Source organism: Mirounga angustirostris, unplaced genomic scaffold (assembly GCF_029215605.1).
Source record: "Mirounga angustirostris isolate CCGP_5_RB_7025 unplaced genomic scaffold, mMirAng1.0.hap1 SCAF_4, whole genome shotgun sequence".
In the NCBI taxonomy this organism is placed as follows: Eukaryota; Metazoa; Chordata; class Mammalia; order Carnivora; family Phocidae; genus Mirounga; species Mirounga angustirostris.
The window spans coordinates 29,025,294-29,041,325 of NW_026991712.1; the positions used below are offsets into that span (position 1 = coordinate 29,025,294).

At 40.8% G+C, this 16,032-nt stretch overlaps 1 protein-coding gene across 1 annotated transcript; it reads left to right on the top strand.

Moving 5' to 3' along the window:
- Positions 1–12,066: 12,066 nt before the first annotated feature.
- LOC123860497 (peroxiredoxin-1-like) lies at positions 12,067–12,673 on the top strand. The gene has a single exon (XM_045899193.3). The coding sequence runs from the start codon at positions 12,097–12,099 to the stop codon at positions 12,595–12,597; it is 501 nt and encodes a 166-aa protein (XP_045755149.1). The 5' UTR covers positions 12,067–12,096; the 3' UTR covers positions 12,598–12,673.
- Positions 12,674–16,032: the final 3,359 nt, after the last annotated feature.

Here is a 16,032-nt window from a genome sequence, read left to right on the forward strand (position 1 = left end):
ACACTATATTAAACAAAGGTAAGTATTAAGGGATTTTTTTTTTTTTTTGTAGAGCCTTAATATGTTGATATATCTTGTGTATCTCAAACAGTGTGATGGAATATGGAATTCCCAACTTTCACCACGAAAATATTATTTTTAGGGACCCTCTTCAGAGATTAGTGTTCACAGACCCCATGTAGGGTATTGCTGATGCCGACGCTATCTAAATAAATCATCTGTCTTTTTTTTTTTTTTAAGATTTTACTTATTTATTTGACAGAGACAGAGACAGCGAGAGTAGGAACACAAGCAGGGGGAGTGGGAGAGAGGGAAGCAGGCTTCCTGCAGAGCAGGGAGCCCCATGTGGGACTCGATCCCAGGACCCTGGGATCATGACCTGAGCCGAAGGCAGACGCCTAATGACTGAGCCACCCAGCACCCTCATCTGTCTTTTGAGAAACATAAACACTTTCAAACAGAGCTGAGAAGGAAGCTCTTAGAGTGTCTCATAATTTCTTCTACGACCTTAATTCCTGACCCTAGTGAGATTGTTTCCTGTTTTTTAGCAAGGCATTGTGAGAGTAGATTTTTTCAGAATTCTATGTTGAGAATCAGGGCACTGAGTATAATTCTAAATCCCTACAGTCCTAGTCTATGCCTTTTGGTGTCCAGCTTTTGATTAAATACCCACATTTCTCCACCAGAGGAAATAGTGCATAGAAGATTCTTGTACATCAGTGGAAAGACAAGTCTGCCTTCTTATGGAATGGCTAGTTTTTAATGGGCAGGAGAACCCTGGATTTGTCAAGAGAAATGTTATACCCTTTTGGGTAGGCTGTTAACTCAGAAACAAAGTTATTCATGCTAGGAAGCATGCTCATTATTTTAAAAGTAGTTCTTTAACTAATGGAAACAGCGAGTCATGGAAACCTTAGATTTTTCTTACCTCCGGAACATGATATGTGTGTCTCTTAATTATCTATGGAAACAAATTCAACACGTAACTGTGTCATGATTCATCACATTTGAATGTCTCTGAAAAGGTACTGAAAAAATTTCTACCAATTTTCCCTATAACTTTGCTAAATTAAAATGTTTTAAAGGTTAACTGTCAAATCTACGGGTGGGAGGAGCTTTCAAAAGGTTGAGTTTCCAAACTAAATAATGGGTCTTTATCCTATCTAAAACCATTTGCTTAAGGTGGTTTTGGGTTTGCTTTGTAGAAGGTTTGGTCACCTGAGGAAAAAAAAAAAGGGAGAATAGATGTACAACAGGATAGAGTGAAATAACCCACATCCTTGGGCCCAATGAGGCTCCTTTCCTTAGGACAGGAGGTTCCAGTAGGGAACACATGCAGTGGGCACCACACTATAGGGCAAGGGCTTTGGAATCAGGCACTCTTTGGCTGGAATCCTAACTTTTTCACTTCCTAGATGTGTGGCTACCAGTTGTTGTTTACATTTTGAGCCTCCATTTTCTCTTTTAATAAGGAGATGGTGATACCTCCTTAATGGAGCTGTTGTGAAGACAAAACAAGACAACACATAATGCAACCCATTTGTCGCTATCCCTGGATGGAGCTTTTGTGTTCACCAGGGTGCCAACTTTGAAGCAGAACTTGGCTGCTTACCTTTAGTAGAAAGAAACCACTCCAAAACACTGGTGAACAATGTGTATTTTACTAAATATATTGGGGGAAAGTTAGAGGCAGTCATTCACACAGCACAGGATATAGCATTTCCTGCCCAAACTTGCAACTAGCTATCTCTTGCCAAGTGGGCAGAGACTGCTCAGTGTGTCACTACATCCATTTGGCCTTTCTTCCTTTTAGCAACAGAAGCCTCCAAGTTTTAGCTGAGAACATGGCTGCCTCCAAGTTTTAGCTGAGAACATGGCTGTGCAGCTAGAGATGACGTATTCCAGTTGCCTTGCATCCAGGTGTGACCAAGGAACCAAGTCAGGCCCATGGGGATGAACAGTGATGTGTGCAATTGCCCTGTCATCTTCTCAGAGCTAAAGCTGCTCATCTTGCACTCTTTTCCATTTCCTGTGGTCTAAAGAATACTGACGAACAACATTAGAAGTTTAGAGTTCCCAACTAGTCATCCTTGAACTGTTAAGTGCTAGCAAAATAAGCGATCTCATTTAAGCCACTACATGGTGAGATGTTTTTGTTAGAGCAACATGATCTGCTCTCTCATCATGCACAGACCGGTTCTCAGTTTCAGATCTTTTTCCTCCTTGTCCCCAGGGCCTGTGTTTCCAGGCTAGTCTCCCACTTCCTGCACCTAATGCCTCCATTCACTCCCTCTTGTTCCCTTTCTTGTGCAGCTCAATTTAACTTTTATCCATCCCTTCCAAACGTCATTCCCCACACATCATTCTTTTCAGTTCACAAGAGACCCTTCAGTCACTGAGGTCTATCTTCTTTAGATGGTAGAAGAGAATTTTAAATCACAAATAAACTACTGTGTAACAGGTGCTCAATGCTGGGTTCCTCCATTTCCCATTTAGCCCTGTGCCTTCTCCAGGAGTCGATATTAGAACTGGAAAGATTTAAAGTACTGTGGTACTAGAACTGTGCTGTAGATAAAAACTGAGCCATGGGAAGGATCCAGATCAATCATAACGTGAGCCAAGTTCAGATACCCTAAGAATGTGTTGGGTGATAGAGTACCTTCTTGGAGAATCCCCAAACCTGATTGCTGATCTGAAGATTAAAAATATGTAGATTCCAGGGTCCCACTACTGGAAAGTCTGATTTTATAGGTTGCTGTAGGGTCAGGAAATCAGTATTGTTAGCATATATCTCAGGTAATTTTGATGTAGCCATTTAGCTGGTGCATGAACTGACTAAAATCTCAGTCTAGGACTTGGCAAAAATCCAGTTAAGGAGAGGCAAATGACAGGTAATGTTCATTTCCACTACTCCCCACCCCAACTCTCAGCTCCCCTGATAACACTAGACAAGATTAAACTGATAATTCAGCCATGGAATAAGGAGCCTTAAACGTTTCCAACTACTTCAAACTATGGGTCAGATTCCACTCTCAAGTTCAGCCATGTATGGCCAAGGACTGTAAGGGGCTTTGAGCACATCCAAGTCAGCATCACAATTTGGCTTGGTACACATATAGAAATTGCCAATGAAAGACAGAGGGAGAATAACAGGAAATGGGAACACATCTGTTTGAAGGCCCAGCTACCTGATGTGTTAGCTTTGGCAACCCTGTACACTTTGTCCTGCCAGTGAAGCTGCTGTCAGGGAAATTGAAACACTGACCTCATACGGCTGGGATCAGCACCAGTAATGCCTCTATACATATTAGGCCTTCAAAACAGTTTTGGGGGTTGATCTGGGGCTCAACTTGGCAGCCCTAAGCCATACAGATCATTACCTATAATGGGAATTATGCATGTTTATTATTGAGCTGATTTATTTTGAAAATGTTCATGGCCTAGGGCTCTAAAACTTGCATACAGAAAATAAATTCAACATTTAAATGAAAAGCAGCAACTTCCAAACAGAAAAATAGGTGGTAGAATTTCATATTCCAAACCTTATGCCTCAAATGCTGAAGGTCAGAAGAATGTTTTAGAGGGAAAAGTACTGGGGAATCAGAGGTGAGGAAACAGCCTTTGAAAGCTTTCTCTTCCATCCTCTGCAAGGAGAAGGATGCCCTACAAGTCATGTGTCATTGCTCACCGTCTCCCTCACACACAGGATCCAGGAGGAGGCTGCAGAGCCAATGTTTAGAGAACCTTCGCTACAGGACCAGATACGTGGGATTTTATCCTCTTTGTACACTTTAGTTTTAAGGAACATAAGGAGACACCATTTATAATGTAAAAAGTCTGGGATTTAATTACATTTAACTTAATGAAAGAGCTTGTACAACCTTCTGGCACTACTTTTGGGCATAGTTGTGAATATTGAGCTGGCATGTGAACAAGAGCTATTAATAAAAAGGCTCATCCTCTAGATTAGCACATTGGATTATGTGATTTTCCAAGTTGTCAGACACGAAGAAGAAATTATTTGCTCTTGTTTTGACAGAAATATGCTCAAGCATTTAGGATTATCTTCCAGGCCTCAAATGTTCAGAGAATCTCAACCCCTCTTGACCCAATGGGTCAAGAGATCCATGTCAATTCAAATTACCCTATTATTCCCTTTTTGTGAAAATTTGTTTATATTCTATATGTCTGATGACCATTTCTCTGGACAATTCTATAATAAGAACTTTCTCATCTTTATCTCATTGCTGTTCTTTCTCTGCTCTCCCCCATGTACCTCATCCCCTAGCAAGTTTCTAACAATAATGTTTATTGAACCCCTACTTTGCATCAGGTTTTGAATTTGGTGCTCACACACACCTCCAAACACCCCTAAGTAAGTGATATTATTCCCATTTTACAGATGAAGAAATTATTACTCAGAAAGGATATGGATATAACTTGATCAAAATAATGAAACTAGACTGTGTCCAAGCTAGAATTTGAATCTATGTCTTCAAGTCCAAACCAGTGATATTTCCATTGTGTTACTCTGCTTTGCTATCTTTGTAAGTAAGCACTTGGAATTTCAGCATATGTACTTTTGAAACAAAGGAATTCCAGAGCATATATTATGCTATCTGAATTCAACTTGGTAGAATGTCATTTGATTAAAGGATTGGGATATACAGACCATAGAGTAGAGTATTAAATCAAGTCGTTTTGTTTTATATCAATTAAGGAATTTCAGGGATAAGAACTCTAGGAGGTCTGAACCTGCAGAGCATGCTCAGTTCCTAGGGGACAAGGACATGAAATAAAGGACATTTTCTCATCTTTATAAACTGGCACCCATGTTAACATGGTCTTGGAGATCCATGTTATGATGGAGTCTCTCAGGTAATATTACTTCCGGTTGTAAATTTAATTTAATGGAAAAAGAAATAAATCTGTATTTATAAATATACTATTGAGTTCTTGCTCTGACTCTTAAAAGTTACATAGATTTGGCAAATCTCAATCTCTCTAAGCTACTGCCCAGTTACCTATAAAATGGGCATTATACTACTAGCCAGGCCAACACTCCTATCCATGTTCAATGCTAGATTATATGCTCTTTGGATTAGGGCCAATTTCTGTGTGTCTTGAAGAGTACTTAGCACAATAGAGGGCTCCATTCTCTATTGAACTGATGAAGTTAAAATATGCTGGTGGATAGGAAAGTAACTTGGAAACTATAAAAGGAACTGAACTAATTTTTTTCCTTAAAAAAATAAACTTTTTATTTTAGGACAGTTTTAGATTTAAAAATTGTGAAGGTAATACATAGAGTTCCCAGTTTCTCCTATTACTAACATTTTATGTCAGTATGATACATTTGTTACAATTAATGAACCAGTATCAAAACATTATTATTAATTTATAAAGTCCATACTTCATTCATATTTTCTTAGTCTTTATATAATGCCCTTTTTCTTGTTCCTTGTTCTAGGATCTCATCCATAGTTCCACATAACATTGAGCCATCAAGAGTCTTTAGGTTCCTTTTGACAGTGACAATTTCTCAGACTTTGCTTGTTTTTGATGACCTTGAGAGTTTTGGGCAGTACTGAGTATTTTGTAGACTGTCTCTCCATTGGAATTTGGGCATTTGTTGTGATTAGATTAGGGTTATGTGGTTGGGGGAGGAAGACCACAGAGATAAAGCACCATCTTCATCACATCATATCAAAGGTACACACGATCAATATGACTTATCTTTGTTGGTGTTAACCTTGATCACCTAATGGCTAATGTAGTGTTCGTCAGGATTCATCCCTGTAAAGTTACTTTTTTTTTTTTTTTACCCCCTTTCCATATGGTATTCTTTGGAAGGAAGTCACTATGAGCAGCCCATACTTAAGTAGAGGGGGTGTTATGTTCCATCTCCTTGAGGGTGGAGTAACTACATAATTTATTTGGAATTCTTCTTCATGGGATATTTGCCAATTCTCCCCACCTGTTTAGTTATTCAATCATTTATTCATATCCGTATGGACTATGGATATTTGTTTTATGCTTTGGGCTATGATCCAGTACTATTTTATTTTGTTACTCAAATGTAATTATTAACTTTACTATTAATAACATTACCAGGCAGAATCCATAGTGGACTAGTATTCTAGTATTCTGACTCTTGAAATTCTATTCAAGAGTCAGAAAGGTGACTGTGAGGTTCAGGACTTGTGTCTATTCTGCTCACCTCTGTACTCTCAGAGCCTGGTTCTTGGCTCATGTTATGTGCCTTGTAAATACTTCCTGAATTAATATCTGAAATATAGTATTGACTTAAAAGTGTCATTGATTATAAAGATCATGGGTAAACAGATTTGTTGCTGCAGGATTTATATCCAGGATCACAAAAGCTTGGTAGCCATGGAAACAACTTGCAAATTTATCACTGGACTCCTGAATGTCCTTTTCCACCCACACCACACACACTATACCATAATCAGAGCCAGAGCAGAAAATGCTACTCTTCGGGGAACTCCCACTATGGGTGTCACAGAGAAACATCACATGTAACATTGAGAAGGCTCGTGTATTACATGAAATTCCCTGTTAACACAAAATGGCCATCACAGTTCCCCCCAGCCAGGCCCTGAAGTGGAGTGCAGTCACACAGCTGAGACAGCAAGCACTCGGTGACAAGAAAGCAAAACCCTGCTTCTTATCTGCCTTCAAAGCTCCCTTCACTTATCAGCTACAAGCACTCAGTTTGAGTTTGGAGAGGGAGACTTTGACTGTGTACCCTGCCATGTTCAGTTAGAGAATGAATCTTGAAATTCCAACTGGTGTCAGCCAGAGCAACACAGGCAGGAAGTTGGGGGGGTCAGTCCCTCTGGTGGTGCTCCACCACGGGTATTTGTCTGTAACCAGGGATGAGTCCAAGTGCTGGCTTTAATTTATAGTGTCTGGCAGTTTCTACGGCTGGGATCTTAGCCAAAGACAAGTTCTCTCCCTGTGCCTTTATCCAACTCATTTCTCAGTTAATATTTTGAAGTATTCTTCATGAATCCCAAAACACGCCTTTTGGAATTTCACCACCATCCTCCCAACCTCTGTTATGTATTATTTCTAAATCAACATTTTACCAAATTCTAGTTGCTTCTGGATCAGTAAAATATGGAATTGGATTCTAGTTCTGTCATGAACTAGGCCAGTCATGAAAACCCTCTGAGTCAGGTTCCTTATCTGTATGACAAGCAAAATCATGCCTGCTTGAACAGATGGTATTGTGAGGTTAGAAATGATTACATGAAAGTATTAGCCCATCACAGAAGCTGAGTAAATGGTAAACATTTGTTTATTTGAAGGTGCAGAGGGAACTCTTTTCATGGCAAAAATGCAATAATGCATTAGTAAAAAGAAAAACCAAGTGGGAAAATATATAGAAAATGATTCTTCAGGAATTATTCACATCCCTCATTGATGGGAGGTTAAACAGGTCATTGTGCTGGTTTGGCCAGTTTGTATTTTATCACTTGAATGCCATTTCTCTGATCATGTCTGAGAATAATCCAATTAACAAATTTTGGGGGACAGAAGAAAACTGAAGGAGTTAAGACCAGGAACTAGACTCACCTCCAGGTATGGGTCAATAATGAGAACAATGGATTTGGTTTTGGATTCCACCGTGAACTCTGAGATGAATAGAATCAGATAATTGAAGCAGGAGGGTCAGAGAAAGAGCCAGAAAACCAAAGGTGGAAATCAAGAAAATGTAAGAGAATACAAAATACAAGGGATGGAGTAAGGCAGAGTTAAAAACCAAATCCAGTGGATATGGGGACTGGTCAGGTAATTAAGAGCAGAGCTGGGGTCTTGGTATGTGAAGAATTGATCAAGGATTTGTTCCAATTCTAGCCAGTTTCTAAAATAAGTTATAATTTTTAGGGGTGCATTTTATCATTATTTCCTTTTTCCACACCACTGCATCTGCCAACCCACTCTGTTGGCTCGTTTCTACTCTGTTCCTGAGTGAAGTTTTACCTAGATCCCATAGCTTCTGTGCACACTCTAAATAGTAACACGAAAAGTCTTAATTTTTAGGACAATAAACTATCCAGTCTAAACTAATGTTAGAACTCCAAACCCTCCTTCCATTTAAAATTTCTATACTCCACCCCATCCGACTCCTTGGGCTCAAGCCAGGCTAGCAACCTGCAATGGAGGAAAGGGCATGGTCAATTGATTCTCCTCCTTTCCCCCAAACTGCCTGGCTGCTTTTTCTCCTCATTTATAAATCTGCATCAGAGACTAGAGGGGAAGGGGAAGGGTTCTGGCATGGCGGGGGTGGGGGGGGCTGTTTGATGGGCACAGTTTCACCCATCTCTCTGGGATGTCAGACATCTAATCATTCTTCTTTGTTTTGTGTTGTTTTTTAAAGATTTATTTATTGATTTTAGAGAGAGTGTGTGCGGGTGCATGGGGTGGGGCCAGAGGGAGAGGGGAGGCAGACTCCCCACTGAGCACAGAGGAGGGGCTGGATCTCATGATGCTGAGATCAAACCTGAACTGAAACCAAGAGTTGGATGCTTAACCAACTAAGCCCCCAGGCACCCCAACACCTAATCATTCTTTACTGGTTGGTGCTTTTGTGGGTATTTGGAGGTGCCCTCCTCCCCCTTCTAGAGCTCCCCCCAGCAGTTCCCTTGATGTAGGCAATTGCTCCGCAGGTTGAAGGCTCTGCGCCTTGGCTGGGATCAGCACACTCCTCAGAGAGTTCCCAGGAGTTCAAGTCCACAACAGCCCCATTGTGGGGAGAGTGTAGACAGCTCCAGAAAGCCCATTTCACTGTAGACTGGGTATCCCTGGCCAGCATCTGACCTTTGGGCTTTGATTTTTCTAAGAACTGTGACAAAATTTTAAACCAGTTCCTTTGAAGTCACCTTCACAGGGCTTGAACAGCGCAGTGGCGGCCAAGTCTGGCAACAATCTCGCAGCTGTCCTCTAAAGAATCGTCCCTGGAGAGCTTCATCCCAACCTCATCACACTCATCTGCTTCATGTAGCCTGGACACAAGCAATGCACTGAGCATCACAAAACTGGACTCAGGGTTTCTTGGCCAGTTCCACATAGATGGTCTGGAGCCGACTGCTTATGGCCTTTGGAGCTTGACCAACATTGCAAATCACCAAAAGAGTCCTATCTAACATCGGGTGACCCAACTCGAAGCCTCTCTAAAGCACCTGTCCGTGCTGCTACAGCATTAGCTGCTGCTCTTGCATTTCCCTGGGGGAATCCTCAAGGCGGCCGACGGCTTCTTGCGCCCAGGCTCCATTTCTTCCCCTGGGAAGTCATTGCAGCTTCATGGTTCACTGTGTTCGGCTAATAAACTCCACCCCTCAGTTCCTGAGTTATCTAGTATAAACAATTTAAATCTCTCTGTGCCACGCTTTCAGCATTTTTGAAGACATAATACTTAACTCACCGGATTGTCTGAAGATTAAATGAAAGCCCATTTGTGCAGTACTGACCCCAGTGCCTGGTCTATAGGAGGCACTCGGTAAAGGGTGGCTTAAAAATGTTGTCTTTGGGGCGCCTGAGTGGCTCAGTTGGTTAGGCGACTGCCTTCGGCTCAGGTCATGATCCTGGAGTCCCGGGATCGAGTCCCGCATCGGGCTCCCTGCTCGGCGGGGAGTCTGCTTCTCCCTCTGACCCTCCCCCCTCTCATGTGCTCTCTGTCTCTCTCATTCTCTCTGTCTCAAATAAATAAATAAAATCTTTAAAAAAAAAATGTCTTTGGGGCACCTGGCTGGCTCAGTCGGGAGCGCATATGACTTAATCTCAGGGTGATGAGGTCAAGCCCCATGCTGGGCATAGAGTTTACTTAAAAAAAAAAAAGATACAAAAAGTTGTCTTTGTGGGATGGATCAGCCTGTTTGAAGGAAGACTTTTTGTGAAGCTCTGGGGAGAAGTAAAGCAGGGTTCATTCTGTGTACTTGAGGTTTTGGTTCAAGAGCACCCTTCTGTAGCAGGGCAGAAGCAAGATCCCATTGACATATGCATGACCCACACAGAATGTTTTGGTGAAAAAGCAAAATAAACCAGAGATATTTTGACAGATCAGTCTGCTTTATATACATTTAGTTTTTGAAGGATCAAATCTTGTCTCTTTATATATGATAAAGTGAAACAATGATAACTAAGTATAAATCTGCCCTTTGGGATTGAGTAGGAAATTATCCTGGTAAAACATGGCCTCTGTGAAATATAGCTGAGTTAAGAGATAGAAAAAAGCTCCAGTGTTCACATTTTGAGCACAGTTGTTCTACCAACTTTGAATTTTTTTCTTCAGATTCAGTCTTTATCTCATCTTCAAGAATAGTCTATGGGATTTTGCTAAATATTCTGCCAAGTTTCACAGATAGTATTTCTGAAAAGGTTCCATCTATAAAACCTGTAACCTTAACTTTAATAGTCATGAATGTGGTTTAATAAACTCCATTTTAGGAGAGCCACCTGCCCAACAGGCCTCTCTGTACCCTCTCTTTTATTCCCAGCAGGTATATCTAAAGTAACCCAGCATGGACTTTCAAGTTCTTTTAAGAATCCACTTCCCAGCATTTAATGTTTTTATGCTCTGTTTTTTGAGGTAGTAGTTAAATATATGGAAACCAGATGCATTTAAGAATGGTCTAAAAGAACATTCATTAGACCTGAAGAAGTATTTAGGCACCCACCTGTGACCCAATTTAGGAGAAATTATACAGCTAAAAGATTAGAACAGGCTGATGGATTCAAGTCAATTCTTTGAGAGTGGAAATGCTGAGTTCAATTTAATATATATTACTGTAATCATGACAAGAGCATTAACATAGTAATATTGGTCCAAAATATTTTTTAAACAGACTTAGTTTGAGTTCCTGCATTCCTGTTGATGAAAGGGATTTTCTTAACGGGCAACATCAGTGTTCTAAAAACAAAACCCTGATGATGCGGACGACTGTGGGACTGAATTCACATTTTACATGTGTATGTGATTCAGGCTTTTGAGTGACTATTGCAACACTGGCTTGTTCTAGAATATGGTTGAATACTAATCCCCGTAGGGTATTTAAAACCAAGTAGGAAAGACATTTCTGTGTGTTTTTTTGTATTTTCTTTTTACATTAGCTCTCTCCTATGAGAGGCCCAGAAAGAGTCCTAGAAGAGACAGAGCCTGGAAGAAACTACTTCTCTGCTCCCTCTCCCGACCCTCCACATAATATTTGGCATATAAACTTGTCTAGGACAGGAGGAAGTGCTTAGAAATATCTTTGGAATCTGAAAATAGGAAAAGAAGCCAGAAGACATGAAGGCTGAGAGAAGTAGAAGTTGAGAGAGGGATTCTCAGCTACCTTGTCTGTGTGGTGGACACAGAGAAGGGTGAGTTGGAGGGTGAATAGCTGGATAGATCTACTTTTCCTCATATGCTCAAGTCCATCTCAACAGGTCAGGTCACACTTTGGATGCATCCTCTTGTAAATGGCTGAATACATCTATCCTAATTAATCAGAAAATGAGAGGAGCAAAACTGTCCTTGGGGGTAAAACAAAAGAATTGTGTTTGAAGTCTGATTTGGCTGCTTAGTGATTATGTGAGCTGAGAAAATCCCTCAGTATCTCTGAACTTCAATTTCATCCAGTATAAAATGGATGCATTAATACATACTAAACAGGGTTTTTGCTAAAAATCAGTAAGATAATATGTAATACAAATTTTCAGACAAACAGTGAACATTTGGACACATTACATGTTATTTTCCTCATTACACAGGAGGTTTCTTCAATATAAAAGATACAGTGTAAGTTTCAAAGATCGGGATGTCCAGATGGAATATCCATCAAACATATTAGAAGCATCTTAACCATCAGCAGACCAGGCTCTCCTATACAAATTTGGCTGTCTCAAAAGAACTTCATCCAGACCCAAAGGCTATTCAATAGTCAAATGGGAATGTAGGGAATGCTACACTGGAGAGCTCAAATCCCTCCTAAAGACAGTCAAATTCAAATTCATTAGAAATAAACTGAACTGGTGTCTTCTTCCTGCCTTGTCTTCGGCGTTTTTGTTCTCCGAGCTGCCGACAGCAAGATGTCTTCAGGAAATGCCAAAATTGGGCATCCTGCCCCCAACTTCAAAGCCACGGCTGTTATGCCAGATGGCCAGTTCAAAGACCTCAGCCTATCTGACTACAAAGGAAAATACATTGTGTTCTTCTTTTACCCTCTTGACTTCACCTTTGTGTGCCCTGCGGAGATCATTGCTTTCAGTGATGGGGCAGAAGAATTTAAGAAACTCAACCTTCAAGTGATTGGTGCTTCTGTGGATTCTCATTTCTGTCACCTGGCATGGATCAACACACCCAAGAAACAAGGAGGACTGGGACCCATGAACATTCCCTTGGTATCATACCCCAAGCGTACCATTGCTCAGGACTATGGAGTCTTAAAGGCTGATGAAGGCATCTCGTTCAGGGGCCTCTTTATCATTGATAATAAAGGTATCCTTAGGCAGATCACGGTAAATGACCTTCCTGTTGGCCGCTCTGTGGATGAGACTCTGCGACTGGTTTCAGGCCTTCCAGTTTACTGACAAGCATGGGGAAGTGTGCCCAGCTGGCTGGAAGCCTGGCAGTGATACCATCAGAAGAGCAAAGAATATTTCTCTAAGCAGAAGTGAGCGCCGGGTCATTTTAGGGCTGGGCTGCAGTGGGTAGCCATGAAAACAAAATCTCTTTTGTACTATTGTCATGCTTAGAACATAAGACTTTAGACTCTGTGCAGATGTGGTATGGAGACAGGACAGGCCTTTCCTGCAGGGGTTGGGGAGGCCAGCCTTTCTTCCTCTGGAGAGAATGGCCTGAGCTGTTATAGGGCAGGCCAACTCTTACATACAGTAGTAGGGCATCACTTTTTGTCTTTTGTTGTTTCTATTAAGCTTGAACTGAGGAAGAAAAAAAAAAAAGAAATAAACTGAACTTCCCAAATAAAAGATAGTGGCAGGCTGCATTTGGCCTGGTGGTGCTGAGTTTATGGTTCTCTGTTATATGGTCAGGTAGAGAGAGATTTATAGCAGAAACCAGGAATGTCTAAGCTTTACAACCTCCTTTATGTGTTATGGAAACAGAGTAATCCTAAGCAATTGAGAAATAGCTGGCTTCCTGTTAACACACAGTGAACTAATTGATTAATTTATTTCAGAATGAAGTTCTTATTCTGCCACTCGATACCTTACAAATCTGGTCCAAAACCATCTTTTGATTTTCTTCTCCAGCTTTTTCTCCTCTGTGCTACTCTGGCCAAATGAAACTACTCATTGTTCCCACATGCGTTTTGCACGTTCCCACTTACATGTCCTTCCTTCACCGGGACTGCTTTTTCTGCATTTTATCAAACTCAAATACTACTCACCATTTAGGACAAAATCAGGTGTACCCTCTGCTTCATCTAAACAAACGTTTTATACATAATAGTCCTCCTTCATGATATATGTTCTTTCCCTGTTGCAGACAACAGAATCCACTCCAACTGGCTGAAAGAGAAAGAGATTTATTAAGGGAGGCAGAAAATCTCAGAGTCACTGAGACAGTAGGAGGAGCAGTAATTAGGCTAATGGCCACTTCTCAGGGTACCACAGTACTTGCTTGGTACAGGGACTATTGCTACAACCCACCCCGTATCCTTACTGCCTCTCCTGCCACTTAAGCCATCAGAACAAATATTTAGGACCTCACCTATGGCTTCCATTGCTTGTTTCTGAGCCAAAGTTTTACACAAGCAAATCTTAAAATGAGTTATTTTAATGCTCTCATTGTCCCAGATTTGACCAATAGTAGCCTCTTTAAGCTGGCATCCATGTCCTTTGACATGTCTCCATTATTCTTTGAGCACTTTCTTATTTTTTTGGCAGGACAAAGTGTTCTGGATTAAAGAAAGTGAAGAAACATGACAACTGAATGCAAAATGAATTCTGGCCGAGTTCCTGGACCAGAAAATAAAGTTTTTCTATAAGTTATTACTAGAGCAATTGGCCAAGTTTGGTTAGGCCTGTGGATTAGATAATAGTATTGTATCAAAGTGAATTTCTTGATTTTAACTGAGAGCATATTCTTGTTTTAGGGAAATCCACACTGCTGTGTTTAGGGGTAAATGGGTTTCATATCTGCGACCTCTCAAATGATATTTTGGAAAAACTAACAATAGAGAATTATATATATGTATATATGCATGTTTTTGTATATATGTAACATATATGTAACACATCTCTCTCATGAGGGTGATTGATAAAATAAATGTGGCCAAATGTTACCATTTGGGAAATCTTGGATATGTGGAATTTTTTATACTGCTTTTGCTATTTGTCTGTAATTCTTTTTTTTTTTTTTAAAGATTTTATTTATTTATTTGAGACAGAGAGAATGAGAGAGAGAGAGCACATGAGAGGGGGGAGGGTCAGAGGGAGAAGCAGGCTCCCTGCCGAGCAGGGAGCCCGATGCGGGACTCGATCCAGGGACTCCAGGATCAGGACCTGAGCCAAAAGCAGTCGCTTAACCAACTGAGCCACCCAGATGCCCGATTTGTCTGTAATTCTGAATTGTGTTAAAATACAAAATTTAAGAAAATAAGCAAACAAACAAAAAAAAGATCTTGCCTTTCTAGGGAGAATAAATCGTCTGGAAAGAAAAATGGAGAAAAGAATCCAAGAAGGGAAGCTATTATAGTTGTCTGAGGACAAACGGCCATGACATGGACCAGGCAGTGGGAGCAGTGGATATATTGGGTTGTGAAGAGACTCAAGATACAAAGTAGAGGTAGAACTGAATGGACTTGGCTAGGGGTTCTATAAGGGCTGAGAAAAGGGACACTTGAAGGAGGACTCCTGGGCTTCCGGCTTCAATAATTTGGTGAATAGTAGTGTCATTCACAGGTGGGAGAACCTGAAGAGGGAAATGTTGCAGAGAAGGGGAAATAGAGAACTTTTATTTGGACATAAAAATTTGAGATGGGCATTAGTCATCCAAGTGGAGATATGTGACATACATGAGCAACTCAGGGGAGAATTTTGTGCTGGGATAAAACTTACAGCGGTTGGGGCACCTGGGTGGCTCAGTCGTTCAGCGTCTGCCTTCGGCTCAGGTCATGGTCCCAGGGTCCTGGGATCGAGCCCCGCATCGGGCTCCCTGCTCCGCGGGAAGCCTGTTTCTCCCTCTCCCCCTGCTTGTGATCCTGCTCTCACTGTGTCTCTCTCTGTCAAATAAATAAATAAATAAAATCTTAAAAAAAAAAAAAAAAAACAGCGGTGGCCAAAATAAAGATGATATTTAAAACCATCGAACTAGATAAAATTACCTTGGAAGTGAATGTGGAGGGAGAAGACAGCCTTAAAGCCCTACCATATTTCAGAGTGGATACATAGGACCTGCCCTATCATTTATGGGGTCCACTGCAAAATAGAAATGCAGAGCCATTTGTTCAAAAATTATTAAAAATTTCAATATGGTGACAACAGAGCATTAAACCAAATTTGTGGCCCATCTAAGGGGGGCAGGCAGCCCTATGTGACTCCCCAGCCCTGTACACAAAGAAGGAAGTTCCAGTAAAGGATATTGAAAGGGAACATTCAGAGAAATAAAATAAAATAAAATTAAATTAAATTAGCCCCCTCGCTCTCACTCAAATCAATCAATCAATCAATCAATCAATCTTTAAGGAAAAAAAGAATATTGGGTAGAGAGACCAATAGAATAAAGCAAAGGTAAAGAAGCAGAAAGAATGAGTATAATCAATCTGTTTGAGGAAGTTTTGCTCTGAAGAAAAGCAGAGAGATTAAGTGATCGACGGAGGGGAAGTTGAGTTTTTATTTTTAAAGTGAAAAATGGAACAGTTTGTAGGCTGATGGTCAGAATCCAGTAAAAAGGGAGGGAGTGGTGATGCAAGAGAAAGAGACCTCTCCGTTTAACTGGTTGACTTCTCTAGCAGTTTCTCTGACTGCTTGGATACAGGCACAGATGTGTTTTGGGGGGAAATT